The 19,009-nt window shown below is 43.9% G+C and overlaps 1 protein-coding gene across 11 annotated transcripts in view; it reads right to left on the reverse strand.

Moving 5' to 3' along the window:
- The window catches only part of KCNMA1 (potassium calcium-activated channel subfamily M alpha 1), a 500,168-nt gene that overhangs the window by 36,275 nt on the left and 444,884 nt on the right, over positions 1-19,009 (reverse strand). For all 11 annotated transcript variants that reach the window (XM_044420272.1, XM_044420268.1, XM_044420271.1 and 8 more), the window contains one exon: positions 17,593-17,785. In XM_044420272.1, coding sequence (XP_044276207.1) covers positions 17,593-17,785 — 193 coding nt within the window. The remainder of the gene's footprint in view (positions 1-17,592; positions 17,786-19,009) is intronic.

Genomic DNA, 19,009 nt, shown 5'->3' on the forward strand with positions numbered 1-19,009 from the left:
GAAGTAAAGATATTAACTGGGCACTGGGAGGAGGGGCAGGGGGACACCCAAATACAAGAACGCTTCCTCATAATGGGCATTTAAAAAGCCCTTAGAATCTGTCCAACATGCAACGTTTCGCACCGAAGTGAGGCACTTTCGGATCTTCCATATAGCAAGACACAAAACACTTAAGAAACGGCTCTCCTCACTCAGATGCCTATTACGCTACTGCCTTCCATTAAAATAAATACTTTCTGTGTGAACATATCACAGGGAACAAGGATTTATGTTGCCTGATAACAGACACGACTTGATGGATAATAATGACTGCTATTATTGAACATGAGTTGTATACCATGCACGATGGCTAATCATCAAATACGTTGCACAAAACTTGCAATTGTCTACATGCATCAGGCTGCTGAAGCTGCTCTTTCCCATATCTAAATTCTCGCTACAGATCTGTGGCTAACCGTCTTTTTCAGATCTGTGTTAAGATGGCAAGGACTACCCATAGATTGAGCAAGGCGGCTTAATTTTTGCAGATGATTTGCAGATGATCAGGGCACCATCCCTGGGGAGAAGTTCGGGATCTGTGGAGGAGGCAAAGACACTCGAATTGCGACAAGGCAGGAGCAAGTTCCAATGATTCAGAGGTGAATCCATTCAGGATTCAACTGCCAGAATTCCCTCCTCAAAGCAAACCCTTCCCCTTCACCCTCCCTGTGGGCTTGATAGTAGATGGCACAGGAAATCCAGGTGGGGTTTAATGAAAACCCAACTCCTTCCCCTTAACCCATGGCTGCTCTTTCTCAGTGTAATTTAGGAGGAAGGGATTCCATACCGACGATGACAATGAGAATTTTCTTCAAAATTTCCAATGATGTTGCTGAAATGTCTTTTGTCTTCCCTTGCAATTCCTCAGATAGTTCTCCTGGGCACATATTTCATGAGCTACCTCCCACAAGTTTGGGAGGCTTGCTGGTTCCAGGTATCATCAGCTTTGTCTGCTACACAGAGGGTGGGTTTGCACAACACAAGAAACTATGGTGAAACCATTCTGTTGTGGGTCTGAAGTGTTGTCCAGACCCAGTTCTGGAGTTCTGGCATGGCTGGATTAGTTTGCTGAAACTGTGAAGAAAATCCACAGTCTATTCTGCGGTTTCCATGCTTTATTTATTTAGAATATTTATATGCCGTCCTGTCGCGAAGGCCTCAGGACGGCTTACACAAATAAATAAAAATAATATTAAACATAATACAAATGAATTTCAGATCCACCCTGGTTGCAGATTAAAAACATATATAAACCAATATTAAAAGTTATTAAAATATTGTTGGAATAAAAAGGTCTTAACCTGGTGCCGAAAAACAAATAATGACGCCAGGTTTATCACAGCTTATCCAGCTGTTTGGACCTGTAATTTTACCACTCGAGGTACAGAAGTTCCATAAAGTCCATGGCAGGAGCGGCTGCAGAACTGGCAACTTCTAGCCTTCAATCTCTACTGCTCTCAGCCCTCTCGCAACAGGCATGTCATTGCTCACTTCCTTCCCATTGGCTGAGCAATGTGTCCATCTCCCTGTTTCTGAGGGGGAATGATACATGGAGGGAGAAGAGGGGGAATCACAGTGAAACTGTATATTTTCATCTTATAGACCATCTCTGTGGTGGCTGGGAAATGCTGCAGGAGTGCAGATACACTTGGAAGGGGAGGAAACCCGCCTCATGACTACAGCAGACCAATCAGGAGAGGCTCCTGTAGTCCTTAGGGCAAGAATAGGGAAAGGAGCAAGACTTCACTCACAGGATTGCTGGGATGCATGGCATGGAGTGGAGAGCACGGAAGCTGGGGGGCAAAAAACCACACAGTATGGTGGTTTCTCCTCGTTCCTCTTCTCTGTTAGAGAAAATTTGTGTGAGGAATGTTATGGCATTCCTTGCTTCATATCGGAAGAGTCATCTTCCAGCCCATCAAGTATTTAGGTAGCATTATATTTCCACGATGTTTTTCCTAAGGCTACCAAAAGTTATTTCTAAACTATGTAAGAATTTCAGGGTGAAGGAATGATTGGGATGAAAAATGTAGCAGCTCCTATGAGATTTCAGAAGGCCTGTGATACATGTTACAGTGCTACTGAAAGTTGGGTAGAGATGCGCATGCAGCAAAGCTCATGATGTTTTGCCTGATGGAGCCATGCTAAAGCCCAAGCACTTCAGGTAAAGGAGATCCAGTTGAAGGGCTGGAGAAATCCCACACCTGAGAGTCTGGCTGTTAGGGCCATTGCAGGTAGCCAAGGTGAGCAAGAAGGACAAACAGTCTGACTCCACCAACATGACAACCTCACCATGTTCCAACCAATAACCCATCATAGGTAGAAAGGACACCTTTCTACTTATGGCGCAGGAGACATTCTCATCGTGTTGATATTGGCAAGAAATGTTTTTCTACTAATAAATCAACATAAAAAGCACTCGCATACAATAAAGGGGTTTTGAAGGCTCAAATGGCTACAGAAGGCATGAAGCAAGGTTATATTAAAAAGGATGGTTTAGTTCATAAAGATAGCACTCCTAGTATAGTGTCCAATGATTGTTTGGTAATAATACAACATGCTGTGAATGTTTTCTATAAGTTTCACTCTGTTTGTTAACTATAAACATGCAACAAAGAAACGTGCCACATGGAAATATATAATGTCTAACTCAACTTTGCATCACAGGCACACCTAAATCACACTGCAAATTCTTTGAATTATACGTTATAGCCATTAAATTGAAGCATCACTTCTCATTAAGAGAAATTACTTGAGACTGGAAAGTTTTGGGGAACACTAACCTCAGTTCAAGTTAGGGATGGGCAAAAATATTATTGAATTCACATTTTCAGGTGAACATGCTGAATTTGCACTCCTCAAACCAAAGCAAGAATTGAGCTTTTCTCTGAGCTCAAGTTTGGAAAAATGATCATACCCAGAAAAAATGCATATTAAAATGCACATGTAAAGTGCAAACAAAATGAATATAAATCATGTTCAAAATCTCTCTGACCTATGGGTGGATATGCCCATACTGTAAAACTGAACATAAAATGTATACTTCTGGGAAACTGCATTCAATAAATGTCTATTGGAAGAAATTAACACAAAATTAAAAGATTTTTAAAAAGTTAGCAAACACATGCAGAAATGGGGGCAGGATAACTTGTGAAATCTGACAAGATGAACTTGATAGATTCACTTGTCTTTAATTGTTTAATTAGGTGAAGGCATCTGGGAAGCTCAGCCCCATGTGCCATACTGAAAAGGGAGTGGGGGAAACAGAATTGACTTACAGGTAGTCAGCCGGAATGTTGTTGTTGTTGTTAGTCGCAAAGTTGTGTCTGACCCATTGAGACCCCATGGACAACGTTCCTCCAGGCCTTCCTGTCCTTCACCATCCCCCGGAGTCCACTTAAGCTCACACTGACTGCTTCAGTGACTCCATCCAGCCACCTCATCCTCTGCCGTCCCCTTCTTCTTTTGCCATCTCTTGTTCCCAGCATTAGGCTCTTCTCCAGGGAGTCCTTCCTTCTCATTAGGTAGCCAAAGTATTTGAGCTTCATCTTCAGTATCTGGCCTTCTAAAGAGCAGTCAGGGTTGAACCCCTCTAGGATTGACTGGTTTGATTTCCTTGCGGTCCAAGGGACTCGCAGGAGTCTCCTCCAGCACCACAATTCAAAGGCCTCAATCCTTTGGTGCTCAGCCTTCCTTATGGTCCAGCTTTCACAGCCATACATTGCAACTGCGAAAACCATAGCCTTGACTATACACACTTTTTTTTGGCAGGGTGATGTCTCTGCTTTTTAGCAGGAATGTACCATTGGAAAAAAAAAGTGGAGTAAGAATCAGCCAACTCATATAGCATTGAAACTCCACCTAAACCAGAAGCCAAAGCTAATTAGGGAGACCATTTAAGGAATGTCAAAAGAAACCAAAATACTTTAGCTTAGACTAGTGAAATTTCCCAGGTGGTCTCTGTAGATCCTTAGGTTCTTATTAGATTTCATTTTTACCTAAACCAAATTTGAAGTGAATTTTGAGGGTCTCCTCAGGAGAAATATTCAAAGGGGAAGCTTGAAGAGTTTCAATTGGTGTAGCAAAATTTCTCAGTGGGGTTCCACATTCCCTAAAGCCAAAGTCAATGTATCCTGAATCCACTTGGGGAAATTAAGAGGGTGTTGGCAGTCTGCTAGCAAAAAAGCTGTGAGCTTTGTTTTCAATCTGGAATGCTTTGTACTGCTGAGCTTGTGCATAGAAGTTGACTTGTTTTCATGTCCCTCAGAATGTAGGTTTTTGTGTCAGTTCAGCCAATAGTTTCCCCAGGAGCAGGGAATGAACCCCCTTAAAAGAGAACATACATGTGGACTGTCCCCCCAACACACCTTATTGCAAAGCTTATGATTGTGTTTCCTTTATGGACCACTCCTGCCTTCCTTTCTCCAAAGGAAACCACGAGCCCTACATGCCCATATCACACAATGTCTTCTGTCCATCAGAAACAATTCAACAAGCATCTTCAAATATCTCAGCTTATTTCTTGAAAACTGAGGTTATTAGACTATTAAAGGGGAAGGTCCATATTTATCAGAACATAATTCAACATGGACCAGCACATTCTGCCCTCCAACTGGCCTGTGTATTAGGAAAAGCAAGCCAAATGGATATTATGCCATGATGTGCTTTCCTCAATTATGCTCTGGAACAGTAACATGGGCACACCATTTTCATTCTTCTAACTGCATTTCTGGCCTGAACTGAAGGTAGCAATGCTGAGCTTGATCCTTCCGCACCAAAGAGAAAACACTGCAGGAATTATTTTGAAATCCATGCACTTCCCTAAGACAATGTCCAAAATGTATAGAAATATCCATCTATTAAGCAAACAATATGTGCCAAACCAAGAAAATATCCTGGAACAATGCTCGAGGGAGATACCTGCTATCAACCACAATGTTAAACTTCTCCATTAATCTTGCAATATATTATCGATTCGTTCTATTTTGTCAAAGCTATCTTCATAACCAGGATACTATTGCAGCTGCTATGGGCATTGGAACTATTTTTAATTTTAATTTAAAGAGCAATTAAACAAAGACAATGGATACACAAGATAATAAAGTAAGTGATTAGCAGCATGCAAACGATACTAGCTTAATGATAATACTCAGTTCTATTCTCTAAAGGGCCTGTTGAGAGAGCCCCTTCCTGCTCAGGGGTTGTTCAGCTAATGTGCCTCAACCTAAATTACAACATTGCTGACACCATTAACCGCTGAAACAACATCACTTCGCAAAACCCTTGTTGTCTCATTAAAATGTAAAGGGTCAGGTAATTTACCAGCTTTGTATGTCTAGTTTTGTTGTTGATAATTAGCAAGCATTACACGGAATAGGCTCCCACTGGGAACAAGTGAAACTCTGTGAAATATTAAAGAGCAACTCTTTACATTTTCTTGAAAACTGAAAAGAACTTAGGACCATCATCCCTGTGCACACATTAACTCAGAGCAAGCCCTGCTGAACTCAATGGGGCTGACATCTGATAGAGATGCAGAAACCTGTCCTGTGAGTCACCCAAAAAGAGCATACGGTGAGAAAACTTGGGGATTATGAACAACATAATTGGGAATACACAGGAAGTTCAGCTTTGTAAAAATAATCTGGATGAATGGAGTCTAAACTTGGCTCTGCCTTGACAAAAATGCTTCAGAGAACAACGGATGATTCCATTGAAACAAGCCACAAGTAGAAAGAGGCCCAACCTCATGCACCGAAAGTGAATCCTACAGACATCTTTCTGAGGAAGGTGCTTATGAGTGCTAGATTAAGAGATCCAACGCCTCTGTGTGATTTATTTGCATTTGTTAAACAAGGAGATTGAGAGACTGCTTCTTGAAATTCCCGGTTCTCCTTTTAATATAACTTTCCTACCCTTGCTTTCAAACACCTCCAATAACATTTACCATCAGTTAATATGTTGTCTGGGAACCGAGCAGTGTCCTGTACTTTAAATGGATTTTTTGGAACATAAACCACATTCCAATAAAAAGTGAACAGAAAATTATGAATTCATTAAACCACTTTGGTATCTTTGGTACTACATATAATATTTATATTCCAGATCCTGCAAAAATATGCTTTAATATCTTTAGGCAACTATAAGGGCTTAAATATTTATAAAACGGCTAAAGATAAAGCATGGCCCTCTTATTCCGACATACAGATGATGTAAGGCGTGCAATCAAAGACAATAATACTTTCTGCCCATTTGTCATCTTAAAGGAGCCTTTCGACTCCAGTTCCCTTGTGTACCATCTGCGCAAGAGTTGTTGCCTATGCAGGCCACTCCAGAGGAGCTTGCTCCTTAAAATCTACCTAGAGTGCTATACTTCACATAAAACAGGGCTTTCGGAAAAAGGAGACAAAACTATAAATTTGCAGGCAAAACAGCTCCAAGAGGGGCTTCAAAATACTGCTGTATTTATCTCTGGGACATCTGGGAAACAGGAAGCATTTTGATTTAATATTTCATAACACAGAGGCAATTGCTTCCTTGCCTGGTGTATAATTAATGCTCATAAAGGGAGGTCCGTGTGTGTGTGTGTGAAATTTTATTTCTCCGTATCAGAAATTAAAACATATAAGCACCTGCATATTAAAAGCTTTCCTTTTTCCTTTAAGATGCAGAACGGCAAATAATAACGCAAAGGGCACACGGTTATAATTCTGGGATTAGTAAATAGATGTTTGCAGTTAACGTACAACACCATATGCTTAGCAGTACATTATTTCCCTCCTCTGTCCATTTTCGGCTTTTTCATTTGTTCATTTGGCCAGGGCTGGCGTGCCTCTAATTAGCAACAGAGAGGCTGTGATCGCAGATGTGAAAGGTCCCTCTGACTAAACTCCAGCTATTTTCATACAAGTCCATCTGCTTTCAGGCCCCTTGCTTCCTATCTTCCCCACACATGCAGGCATAATGCTGTGCCCGGGTTAAATGTGGTTAATCAGGATCCAGCGCCAGGAATTCCTGGGATTCCATCAGAAATGCACAAGTCTTTCCCTGGATCCGACGCAGTTAACCCAGTTTGAAAACTTATTTCATACCACAATCAGAATGTGAGTCAAGAGAAACCATTTGCATCCATGCTTTGTTGATTAAATGAGGGAGGCATTCTTTGCTACTGGAGTAGAAGGGAGTCTGCAGCAAGGTACAATTTCGGAGCCAACATTAAATCTGCACTGGGATCGGTCCCTCTACTTGTTCTCCTGCCTCCCACTCTTTGGAAACCCTCTGCCATGAGAAAGGTGTGGCAGTTCGGCTTTGTTCTCTTCTTAAAGCTGCACCATTTTGCTGCTGGCCTTGTTTGGCGTCCACAGGAGTCAACTGCCCTGCTGTAGTTAGAAGGGAGAACACAGGATTGCTTATCCAAAAACTCATTCTCCCTAACTCATCTATTTTCCTCTGTTTATTTCCCTTTACACTACCTTGTCGCAGGACCTATTACAAGAATTGTAAATGGAGCTTGCAACAGGATTACTTATATATTTGAAATACAGTTTCCAGGGAAAACTTTCAGAAGTTGAAGTCATTCAGAAAACTGTTCTCTGGTTGTGGCTTTGGACTGAATCTGGACATTATGATACATCCTACAATGTCTTTGCAGAAAGAAATTACTGTGCAACCCCTCTTTCTTTCTCAACTCACTTAAGAAATGTTTAAAGCCATAACATGAGATTTTTATTGGTTAGGAAACTTTCCATATCGGATTTAAAATAATAGTTTAAATCCTTAGAAGGTAGCATAAAATTATTGGGCAGGGTATCCAAAGTTGCAAATCTACAAATCGGCAAGTATGTGTGTATTTAATTGGTCTGGGAAAGATGCTACCATGCAATGGGGAAATATTTCATATAGGGTCCCTTTTAGCAAGAATCAGCAGCTATGGGTAAAAGCAAACATGAGAAATTTAAAGACGCTCAATTTAAAGAAACAACAAAAAAAGTTTCATTCAGCTGAGGACTGGCTTGTACACGCGTGTGCATCAAGTGGAAGCTATCAAGCACTACTGAGTGGTCACTTCTGAACAATCCATCACACCTCTTGTCAGTAAGAAGGAAGGTGTCCTGTTACCTCCAGCTTGGCTGTTTTCAACAAATTGTACCTCCAGCTTCAGCCATCAAGTGCCCTGTGACCAAGCAAGGGCCGTGTGGGACTGAAGCAGGGCTGCCCTTCCAGGATTCCTTGAAGCAAGTTCAGGGCAAAGCTCAGCGACGGGAGCCAGAGCCCCAGGGAAGATCCAAGTTTCAGTCCCTGGTATCTCCAGTACAGGTGGGAATGAATTCTGCCAGAATGCCCGGGAAGCCCTGCTGGTCCATATTGGGCTAGATGGACCAACCATCTGGCTCAGCAGAAGGCAGCTTCCTGTGTTTTGATGTCACGAGAGATGCCGATTCACTTAGGAAATGTCATCTCGAAGATGTCAATTGTGGAAAAGGGCCTCTGTACACATAATTCCAGGAGAGGCAGGTTTCTTTCATGGAAAAGAGGCTCCTGTCTGATTCCACACGAGAGGCTTCCCTTTACCTCTGTGGGTGAAAACAAGCTTAAAGGCAATTGTGAGCAGAAGAGCGGCTGGTGGGAAGGGGTTTCAGCCTCTGGCACCTGCTTTTGATTTACAGAGTACTGGGGAAACATCTTTGCAGCTGTTGATTACGTGTAGCTTTGGCCCAAGTGCAATTATCTTTGGGAATTAGGGGGAAATAGGCAGCATTTCCCAAACATGCCAAGAAAAAAGTGCAAAGTGGCGTTCCACAGAAATCTCTCCTATGCATAAAAGTGTTCATAACCCCCATTCATAATCTGAATAAAAGAATAACAAGTGAACAGAAGAACCATTAGTTTTGCAAAGAGATACAAAACTGGGAAAAGATTCAGATAGCATGGATTGCAGGATTGCAATTCAAAATGGAAATGGAATATGAGGTTGTAAATATGATTCAAATCGATTTCTACAAAGATAAATGAAGGGTATTCAACACCAGAAAGAAAATCGATTTCAGAAAAACAAAAGGCAGGGGAGAGAGTGGACACTGCTGTTGTAACCATTTTTGCTTGAAGAAAATATTTGGCCCCAAAACTATAGGGAATGCAGAGGCCAAGAGGAAAGGCAAACAGTATATTTTGAGTGGTGTTAGCAAAGGCTAGTAACAGTATAGATGAACTCTGCACAGATGTATTGGATGAGGTACTGCTTCAAGTGACAGCAAGGATAAAAAAGAGGAACTGGAAAAACTGTGTAGAACAGAGCACTAAATATGAAGGAATGCCCACTCTATCTCACCTAAAAAGACACTTTGAGGCCAATGTTGAGGTTTCTGAACAGATGAAACCTCTAAGAAGCATTGTATATTCACATAATCTATACATCCATAAGTTGTCACAAAGATTTGCCTAAACTGAAAGCAAAGCATGGGTGAGACATGCAAGAGAAGTCAGCTGCTGAGAAGGTTTGCCTTGAGAGACTTTCTGAGGCTCAGGTTTAAATGAAACATCCGAAGAATTTCAAGGGTTTCAAGCAAAAGATGTTCCAAGGTGAGAGCAGTCAGGGACAGGTCTGTACATACTTAATCTAAAAGGAAGGAGTTATGGGCTAAGGAGACATTCAGGAGAAAGCAATAAGCTCGCATGGGAAAATAAAGCTTAATATGTGGAGATGAAAGATCAGAGAGGCTACTGGCCTAAACGGATCCATCGCAAAGTCCACGTGGCCTTCACACTCCTCGCTGGCAGTGGCAGCTCAGTGACAGCTGTGTCCTGCAGCTGGTGCCATGGATTCTCTGGAGGTGTGATGGCTGGTTTTCTGTGCAGAGCTTAGTACAACTGACCACTTCCACTGATCAGGGCTTCATTCCACTGACTCCATTCATCATCTCCTACACCGGCAGTGGTCATGGGGTATAAAAACAGTTCGGACCGTATCCAGTACTGCTACCATGTTCCTTTAATTTCTGAATTAAGGCCATTACTTGCAGAATGCAAAATTAGCTGATCAAAAAGCAATCCTGGGAAAGAAGAAGGCACAGTTGTTTTTGGACTGGGACAAAAACTGGAACGTTTTTGGGTGCTTACTTGTGAATCAAGTGGAATGTGAACCACGTTTTTCAGGATCTTGTTCAAGGAAACCGAACAGAAACTCCAAGGTCAGCCAAAGCAATTTCAATTAGACCAGCAACATTTATCAAAGCCTCAGAAATCCAGTTTGCTATGCAGTTGTTGCCTACAGTAAGAATTGAAGTGAACTTACAAGATCCTTTACAAGCAAAGCATCTGAAGAATTTCAAGGAAGTAGAATATAGCTTTAACCGCACTGACTTTTCTTATGGAGGCCTTGATTGTCCTTACTCTGAGCAATCCCCCTTGTTCTTTCAAGTGGTCCTACCCGTCGGGCTGGCTTTAGTGCATATTTTTATAGTGCGGGCCAATATATTTAACAAAATCCATGTTTAGAGCAAGCAATCAGCCATGTTGGACAATAACAAAATCTCACAGTTCCCAGTAGCATGCTGTTCAACAAGGGGATGATGCTTACAACTTGTCCAAAGGTGTAAATACTTCGATATCCTTGAATGTTGTGCATTAACGGTTAACTTTTTTCAAAAGAAAGCCGTTTTAAAATCCTTTTCCTTGGAGGAAGACTGGAATCCATCTTTCAGAGGGCCCATGTGATTTTAAATGGGAGATGGGACCTACACATTCTGCATTTGCTTATTTGATCTTGTCAGTTTCAAATGTGTTCCTTAATGCTCATTTGAAATGTCTGCTCAAATACAGTGTTTAAAAATGTTTTTCAAATGACTATTTGGCTCCAAGAATGATTTACTGCCTCAGAATAAACTGTTAGGATTACAAACAGCTGTTGAACCGTTGATGGCAACCCACCCGAGCTTTGTGCTAGTTTAGCAGGGAGGTGAAACTGACAAATGAGTTTGGGTCAAATTCCCGCAGTATCAGGCAGGAATGTCATGTACAGGGCAGTCCTGGTGGAATGGCCTGCACTTGCCCAGATGCACGGAGTGGGGCCAAGGTGCCGCTGCTCGTCTCGGCTCACTTCTAGCCAAGCGAGCCCCTGCCACGGGACCACCAGGAGGGGAGCAGGCGTGTGGCGGTGAACCAATGGGACGGGCACAGCGGGTCCTATGAAGCGTCACTTAAAGCAAAGCCCGCTTTCCTCTGGACAATGTGAGTGAGCCATCTGAGGAATTCCGATGGAATCAGGGATAGGGGTTCAACTGGCACCAGCTTCTGAAGACTCAAGTTTGTAGTCTGGGAATTCTCTGGATTCAGTGCTGAACTCAGACTTGGACAGAGGCCAGGCGTGTATTTGCACAGCTATGGACAATTTGCTAATTGCTCCTGGAGATGTCAGGCCTGGCCAAAGCAGCAGATGCCTTCGTTACATCTCGTTTGTATTTCTGCAAGACGCTCTGCTTGCGGCCGCCTTTAAAAAGTGGTGGGAAAGTTTCATAGGGTTCGGGATGCTGAGCTCAGACTTTTGAGTGGGGCCAGTTAGAGCAGCTGTCCTGGTCTAGTTTAAAATGTTAGTCATGGCCTACAAAGGCCTGGAAGACTTGAGGCAAGGCTGCTGCAAGATGGCACTCTCTGATCTGCCTTCTTGCTCTTCTGCCACCATTGCAAGGCACATTTGGCCAAAACAGGAGACAGGGTCTTTTTGGTGGTGGCCACCAGAATCTGGAACTCCCTACCCAGGAAGGCCAGGCTGAACTCTATTTTTGTTGTCCTTCAGACATGCTTCTGACATTCAAGTTAAAGTTGTTTGTTGCAGTATATCTGTATCTGGTAGAAGTTACATAGTTCCCTTCTTTACTGAGGTGTTTTAATGCATTTGCTGTTGTGTTTTAGCATTCTATAGTTTGTACATTTGTTTATGAACCAAATCTACACCACCCCATATTCTAGTATGGAGTTTTCAGAGAGGTGTGCAATAAAAGTTTAAACAAGTTAAAGAATAAAACAATAAGTTAAAAGCAAAAGCAATGAAACCACAGCTGGCTAGTTTGGAGGGGAGGTGGTTCAGAAATACACGGGTTTGAAGGAGATGCCCAAAACAAGAGTGTCGGTGCCTGCTTGAGCTCCAGAAGCGAGGCACTCCAAAGACAGGGGCTGCCACACTTGAAGTTCCTCTTTCGGTGGACTCCAGCTGCACCTTCACTCCACGTGGAACCTCCAGGGACATGCCACCTGATGGCCTCGGTGACTAAGTAGGCTGGTAAGGGAGAAGGCACTCTCCCAGGTGTCCTGGTCCCAAGTTGTTTAGGACTTTATACACTGGTGCTGGAGCCCTAAACTGGCCTGTGAAGAAGCAGGCACCCAAAGCCATTCTTCTGAGCGGAGCCAGCTGGTCGTGAGCGGAGCAGGCTGGTGCCGGAGGTCCGACTAGATGGCCCGGGAGACCCCTTCTGACTCGCTCTGTTTTCTATGTTTCTTTGTTTCTGCAAAGGAGCAGCTCCTGGCAGCCGCTGAGCTGCTGCATCTGCACCAGCCCCAGATTCCAGGCCAGCCTTACTTTCTGAGCACCACCGGGCCCAGGTGGGTTTCTTCAGGAATGGTCGTACCACTGCGTCCTAAAGAACAGCAGGAACCGCACCTTCATGCAGGGGTGCTCCAGCCCCCCTTGGCATGCTCTGATCAGCAAGGATTGAGAAGCCACATGTGGCCAGGTGAGCCACTGCAAACACCTTGGCCAGGTCATCACTGCACCGCTACTGAAACTGGTCCTGCCAAATTGGGCAGATGGGGCATCAACGCAGACCTGTGCTGGCCGCAGCATCGAGTTCACTGCCAGGGAAATCAATTTTGTCTTCAAGGTGTGATGCAGAAAGGTTGCAGCAGGCTTTAGAGCAGGGGTGTCCAGCCCACGGCCCATGGCCCGCGGCCCGCACGTGGCCCAGGATGGCTATGAATGCGGCCCAACACAAAATTGTACACTTACTTAAAATGTTATGAGATTTTTTTGAGGTCTCTTTTGTAACTCAATTGTGTGGTTCTCGAGCATGAACTTTGTGAAAGACAACGCTGTGTTGCAATTCTACGTAAAAGAAGCATATGTATGCTCTTGCTATTTGAACGCATGCATGGCTCCAGTTTTATGGCAGAGTGTGGCTTCCATTTGTGAGCAACTGTTTTCAAGAATGAAGCATGCTAAGAGTAAAATTAGAACCAAAATATCTGATGAGCACCTTGAGAACTCACCGAGAATTGCAACTACTTCCATTCAACCACACACTAAAGCATTAGTTTCTCAGATAGTGTTAAATATCCCACTAGTTTTATGTGGCCCTCTTTTCCTTTCCTTTTATAATAAAAATACTCAAAAATCAATGAAGTTTTATTACTTAAATAAGTTTACTTTCTATATTAAGGATTGAAAAATTGGGACCTGCTCAATGATTTTAGAAGACTCTCCAAACAAGGCACTGCATAATTAGGAATTTTATGCGAAGACTTTTTTGTTTAGCTGTGGTAGTGATCACAAATGTTATGCATACACCTTTTTTTTTTTTTTTTTGGCTCATCAGTTTTCGTCAGTGTTTGTGTATTTCATGTGCAGCCCAAGACAATCCTTCTTCCAATGCAGCCCAGAGACGCGAAAAAGGTTGGACACGCCTGCTTTCGAGGGAGCCAGAGCCCCACCTGCTGGGGAGTCTTAGCAGATCCCAGACTACCTGAAGGAGCTCTTCTAGATGGCTGCTCATGGACACAATGGAAGCAGTAAAGCAAAGTGTCTTTCTTGGTTACAGGGCCACATAATAGGCTAATAGGCAACACTATGTCCTCTGGATCATGCTTGGCCTATTATTATTATTATTATTAATATTAATATTATTATTATTGCTACTACTACTATTACATCCCACCTATTCCCATTGATTGGGACTCAAGGCAGGTTACAATACTGAAATTCACATAATGGGAGCATTAAAATATATGAAGGTTAAAAGCAGAATTAGATTAAGTAGATCGTAAAAATGGAACAGATCCCCAGATTCAGGACTTCATTCACCTTCACGTGCAGCTGTATGCCATTCGTGCTCCAGCCAATACCCAGCCAGTTCCACTGATCTCAGCTGCCTGGGATGCTGGCTGGGCCAGGCTCCATGAATGGCTCTCCCCACCCCACAGCGAACCTTGGGCCTCTGCTGGGTCACCACCGAACTCCCGCAGTCTCCCGGGGTGATCGGCCTGGATGCTGCCGCTGTTGATCACCCTGAGTGCTGCTCGAGCAGAAAGAGGATGGACACAAGTCCATGGAGAGCCAGTGTGGTGTAGTGGTTAAGAGCACGGGACTGGGACTCGACGACCTGGGTTCGAGTCCCCGCTCAGCCACGGAGCCAACTGGGTGACTTTGGGCCAGTCACAGACTCTCAGCCCAACCTACCTCACAGGGTTGTTGTTGTGGGGAGAAGATGGAGGAGGAGAATGATGTAAGCTGCCTTGAGCCCTTTGTAGGAAAAAGGCAGGATATAAATCGGAAAATAAATAAATAAATAAATAAAGTCACGTCACAGTGCCCAGTGCTTTTAAACCACAGAGGGGTTTTACTGCTACCAATCCGAAGGCGTTTCTGTAAGGGAATTCCACCTTACCTTCCTCTGTGGACTTTTTTTTTTTAATGCAACCAAACAAAAAAGATGGCAGAAGTGTGGGAGAAGCCAGAGAGTTAGAAACGGACTGACCATATAATCTCACCACTTGCGAAATCCTGTGAGCAGGGCTGGGTGGCACCATGATAAAAGCCCCATCTGGAAAAGCACAGAAAGGTGTCATGCTGGAAAGAGAGGCACGGGGGCAGGGCCACCACAAAGCAGCTGCACCATGGGGCTGCTGCCACGGAAGTACGCAAGTGCGAGAGCGCCTTCGTGGCCTCACAGCCAGAGCTTTCGGAGCAAAGCCCAGCCGCCGTGCATTGCGAGGCTGAAAGCAATGCCTACTGATGGGTCAGGGTTTGTACCAAATGATGTGAATTGAAATGTTTTCCCAGGATAAATAATGCACAAACCTTTACGCAAAGGGAAAGTGACAGCCAGCTCTGTAAATAAAAGCACTTAGTCGCCAGTAAGGAGCAGCAAAGTGGAGGCAGTCTTTGCTAATCAGCAGAAACAGGATTTCTCTTTCACACACGCGTGTGCTGGAGCCATCGTGCCCCCTTAATGTAAAGGACAGAACTGGCCGGGCCAGGAAGAGCCGGCTTGCACAAGGCTCCGTTGGAATGAATATTCAATGGGGGCTTGCGCAGGAGAGCTTTCTGCTGGATTGTGCACTAAAGCTGCATCTCATGGACAAAACCGTCATCCCGAATACCATTTCCAGCAAAGTTTCTGCCACTCCTTTGATCTAATTGCTTCTGACAATGTGAACTGTGGTATTTAAGATCCTTCAAGAAAATCTACTGTTCTGTTGTGAAAGCACAATAACAAGATCGGAAGTGGTGCGCACGTAAGTGGCACAAACCTCCATGAAGATAAGTGCTTTCTTACGGAGTACTTGGGATTTTTGCACTCCCTCAGCATTATATCCACTCTGCGGCTTACTGCTTGTCTGCCTCCTAACCCCAATCCGAAGCTTGCATTGTTGACCAGTCCCTGCTGCTTCCACCCTGTGCCAAAATGCTAGTGTTCAATAGTAGAGTGAGGCTTTCTGGAACAGCTTTAATGCAGCTGGGGGAGTTGACACGCAGACCTCCTTGGCCCCAAGTATTTGTGGCCAAGTAGAAAGAACAAGATGGCAGCCATTCAGTCTAGGGCTCCCCAGTCTTTACAGACCCCAAGGCCCATTTGGGGACTTGAGAAACTATTGTGGGTGCCACCACAAAATGGCTAATGATTGGAGCACTGATTTGGCATCTAACTGTCACATCTTTGGCTCGTGGGCTGTGACTGATTCAGCAAAAGCTCTTGTGTGATGTCTACAGCAACATCTGTTCACTATAGGATTGTCCTATCCAGTTGATTGCTGGTAGCACAAAGTAGCTAATGCTCCTTTTAATCATATATGCTGGCAAAGTCCAGTAGAAGCTCCCTTTCGAGAGCGAACACATAAATTATTTACCCAGATAAATTTTGTACTGGAACAGTCTTTAATATTCACACACGTACACGCTTGTTCAAATTATTCACCTGCAGCACAGATGCTTACCAATGGAGGGGGACTCTCTGTGCCCTTTTGACAGCTAAAAGACTGACCTTACAACATTGGAAGGATAAACACCACCTCCTCTCATGAAATGGACAGATGGCTTCACAGTATTAGAACATACAGAAGCCTCTTTCAAATGGATACTTATCTAGATATTTGGTCTGCTTTTGCTAAAGCCAACACACAGTTTCTAGGAAGCTGCATACCTTTCAGGTGTATTCCCTTCTAGAGATGTATACTAATCCATGTACATATTTAAAAAGCAGACCTATAAATGCACCTTAAGCATTTTGCAACTGCAAGTGCTGGGGTGTACAACACAACTGCTGCTATCACAATTGTTGGGCTCCTGGTCCTACTAACCATCGAAACTTCAGGATCTTCCCTTTCCTTTCCCACTCAGCTCCATTTTAGTCCAACTTATTTTTTGGCTTGGCTTGAGGGACTAGCAAAGGATGGTGATTTTGAATTCTCCTTTCAACGAAGGATGTACCATGAAGAAAAAAGCCCAAACCAGTACATACAATACCCTTTGCCACAAAATGCAGAGTTCCTGTATTTATTTGGTATAATTCTTATTGGCTAGGTTTTCCAAATTGCTATATTTTGATCTGGGGAAAAACTACTCAGGAATCCTCCGGTTCTGTTTGCAGACTGCTTTATCGAGCATTTGTTTTACTTTTGTGTGTGTGTTAATCCCCTCTACTACCTTGGGATAGCATTGGCAAAGAAGGAAAAAATCATACGAGGCATGAAACATTAAACCCGCATCTTTTCTGATCGAGAAATCACAGGGAATTTTAAAGATGCTCTAGCTATTTTTGAACAGATTTTAAACACCCCCCTTAGCACCCCTGTTCTATTCTCCCTTCCTTTCCTCCCCTTAAAAGGCATTAATATTCTAATATATGCTATTATTGTGCTGTGTGGCATTTGGCTGCTAAGTTACAGACAAAGCGAACACCCTTGTCGGGCAGCATTTGAAATTATTCCATTCTGCATCCGGTGTGAGGACAAGCGACCTCTGGCTATACAATGTGCAACCATGTGACTGCCTTGCTCAAAATGTGCAGGCTTCAGAATTCCACAGATTTAGCAGTCACCCATCTGCGAGTGAAAAGAAATAAAATTCTCCCCTCGCTTGCCGTTTTCTTGCTAGGATCACCCAAATTTGCCTTTGTGTGAGCACGCCATGCAATGTGGTCCCTTAAAAACCCATCATACCAATCAGCAGGTTTAACTGTCAAGCGAGCTGATATAAGGTCCCTTTGAATTACTGAGTGAGGAATATTCTTTCTGCCAGGTCCTGTCCCCTGTAGGCACTCTAGAAAAGTATTATAGGGCAGTTCTTACCTTGGGAATTAGCCTGCAAGACCCCAATGCTGTCATCAAACTGCATAGACTTGATGTTGAGTGATGCCAAGATGCATTCCTTGTCCTGCAGCGAAGTATCATCAATATTATTCTGATTGGCTGACAGGATTACGCACATGTCGCAGAGGTTGATGTTGACAGCCCTTAAATCAGCTCGACTTAATGGTGTGCCCTTCGGCAGAGAGAGGGGAAGAGAGAGACAGAGAGAGGGAATAAAGGGGGGCGCGGAAAAAACAAATTAAATACTGAGAAGGAGCTTTGGGAAATTATTTAACAAGTATCCTTTTTATGCTCTGACATTAAGCTGGTCTAACTATGTGCCAGGGAATAGGAGAAATGTGCTAATCTAAAGGGTAGTTGGTGCTGATGGCAGCGTTTTAGCGTTGAGTCTCAATACTCAGTCAAGCTATTACTAGCAAACAAGGAGCAGGAAGGATGCCAGCTCCATGCAGCTGCATCTTACATCTTGTCTGCGACCCAGAATCTGCTTGAGTCCAGCCACCCTCGTGTGGCATGTTCTGGCTTTCGGGGCACCGGAAAGGGTGCCTTGAAATAGCTGTCATTTATGGGGCTGTGGAGGCCTTGGGCAAGATTTAAGCAGAGGTGCTTTGTAGGCCCAAATGAAATCCTAGATGAAGCAAACAACTCTCCCCTGCCAAACCGTGAAAGTGTAAAAAAAGTTCATTCTGCTGAAACAAATCATTATTTAAAACAGTTGTGATTGAGACCTTTCAAAGGGAAACCGAAGGCTCTTTGACTGCTGTGTTTGTGCCTATGGGGCAAAGTTGCAACATGCCGGGATGCACTTATAGGGTGGGGTACAGCTGGCCTCTCCGGGGAATGGAGGGATGCTCGAAATGTGATCTTCCAGGTGAAGGTCACCCAAGCTGCTGCTCCGCGCAGCCAGCATCACTGGGGAAAGGGCCTTACCCCACAGCATGGCCAACGCAGTCCAGGCAGCCACTGCAATGGACTAGCACTGGTGCATCAAGGCTTCCCAAATGTGCCTGCCATTTGGAGCACACCAACAGGGAAGTATTTTGGGGAGCTCCATTCAGGGGGGCTCCTGATCCTACATGTGTAGCATGCACACGCTTCCCAGACTTCCTCTGACGTCACCGACAGTGTGCAAATATTGCCTGGGTGTGCATCAGTGCCCAGCATCACAACCCCAGGGGGCCTGGCCCTCACCTTGGGGAGACGGCATCACTGAGAGAGGCCTGGATAATCCCCAGCAATTTTCTTGTGGTTTGTGACAAGAGAGCGACTCATGAGAGCACTGCAGCTTTAAGAATTAATATGAAGCACCCTGAGCGGACATGTATTTCACACTCCAGGCTAGGTTTAAAGCCTTGTTACTTTTAGGAGGAAAGGGAAAAGATTAATGCAAAGCATT

The sequence above is a fragment of the Varanus komodoensis genome, unplaced genomic scaffold (assembly GCF_004798865.1).
Source record: "Varanus komodoensis strain SLA01 unplaced genomic scaffold, ASM479886v1 scaffold11, whole genome shotgun sequence".
Taxonomy (NCBI): Eukaryota; Metazoa; Chordata; class Lepidosauria; order Squamata; family Varanidae; genus Varanus; species Varanus komodoensis.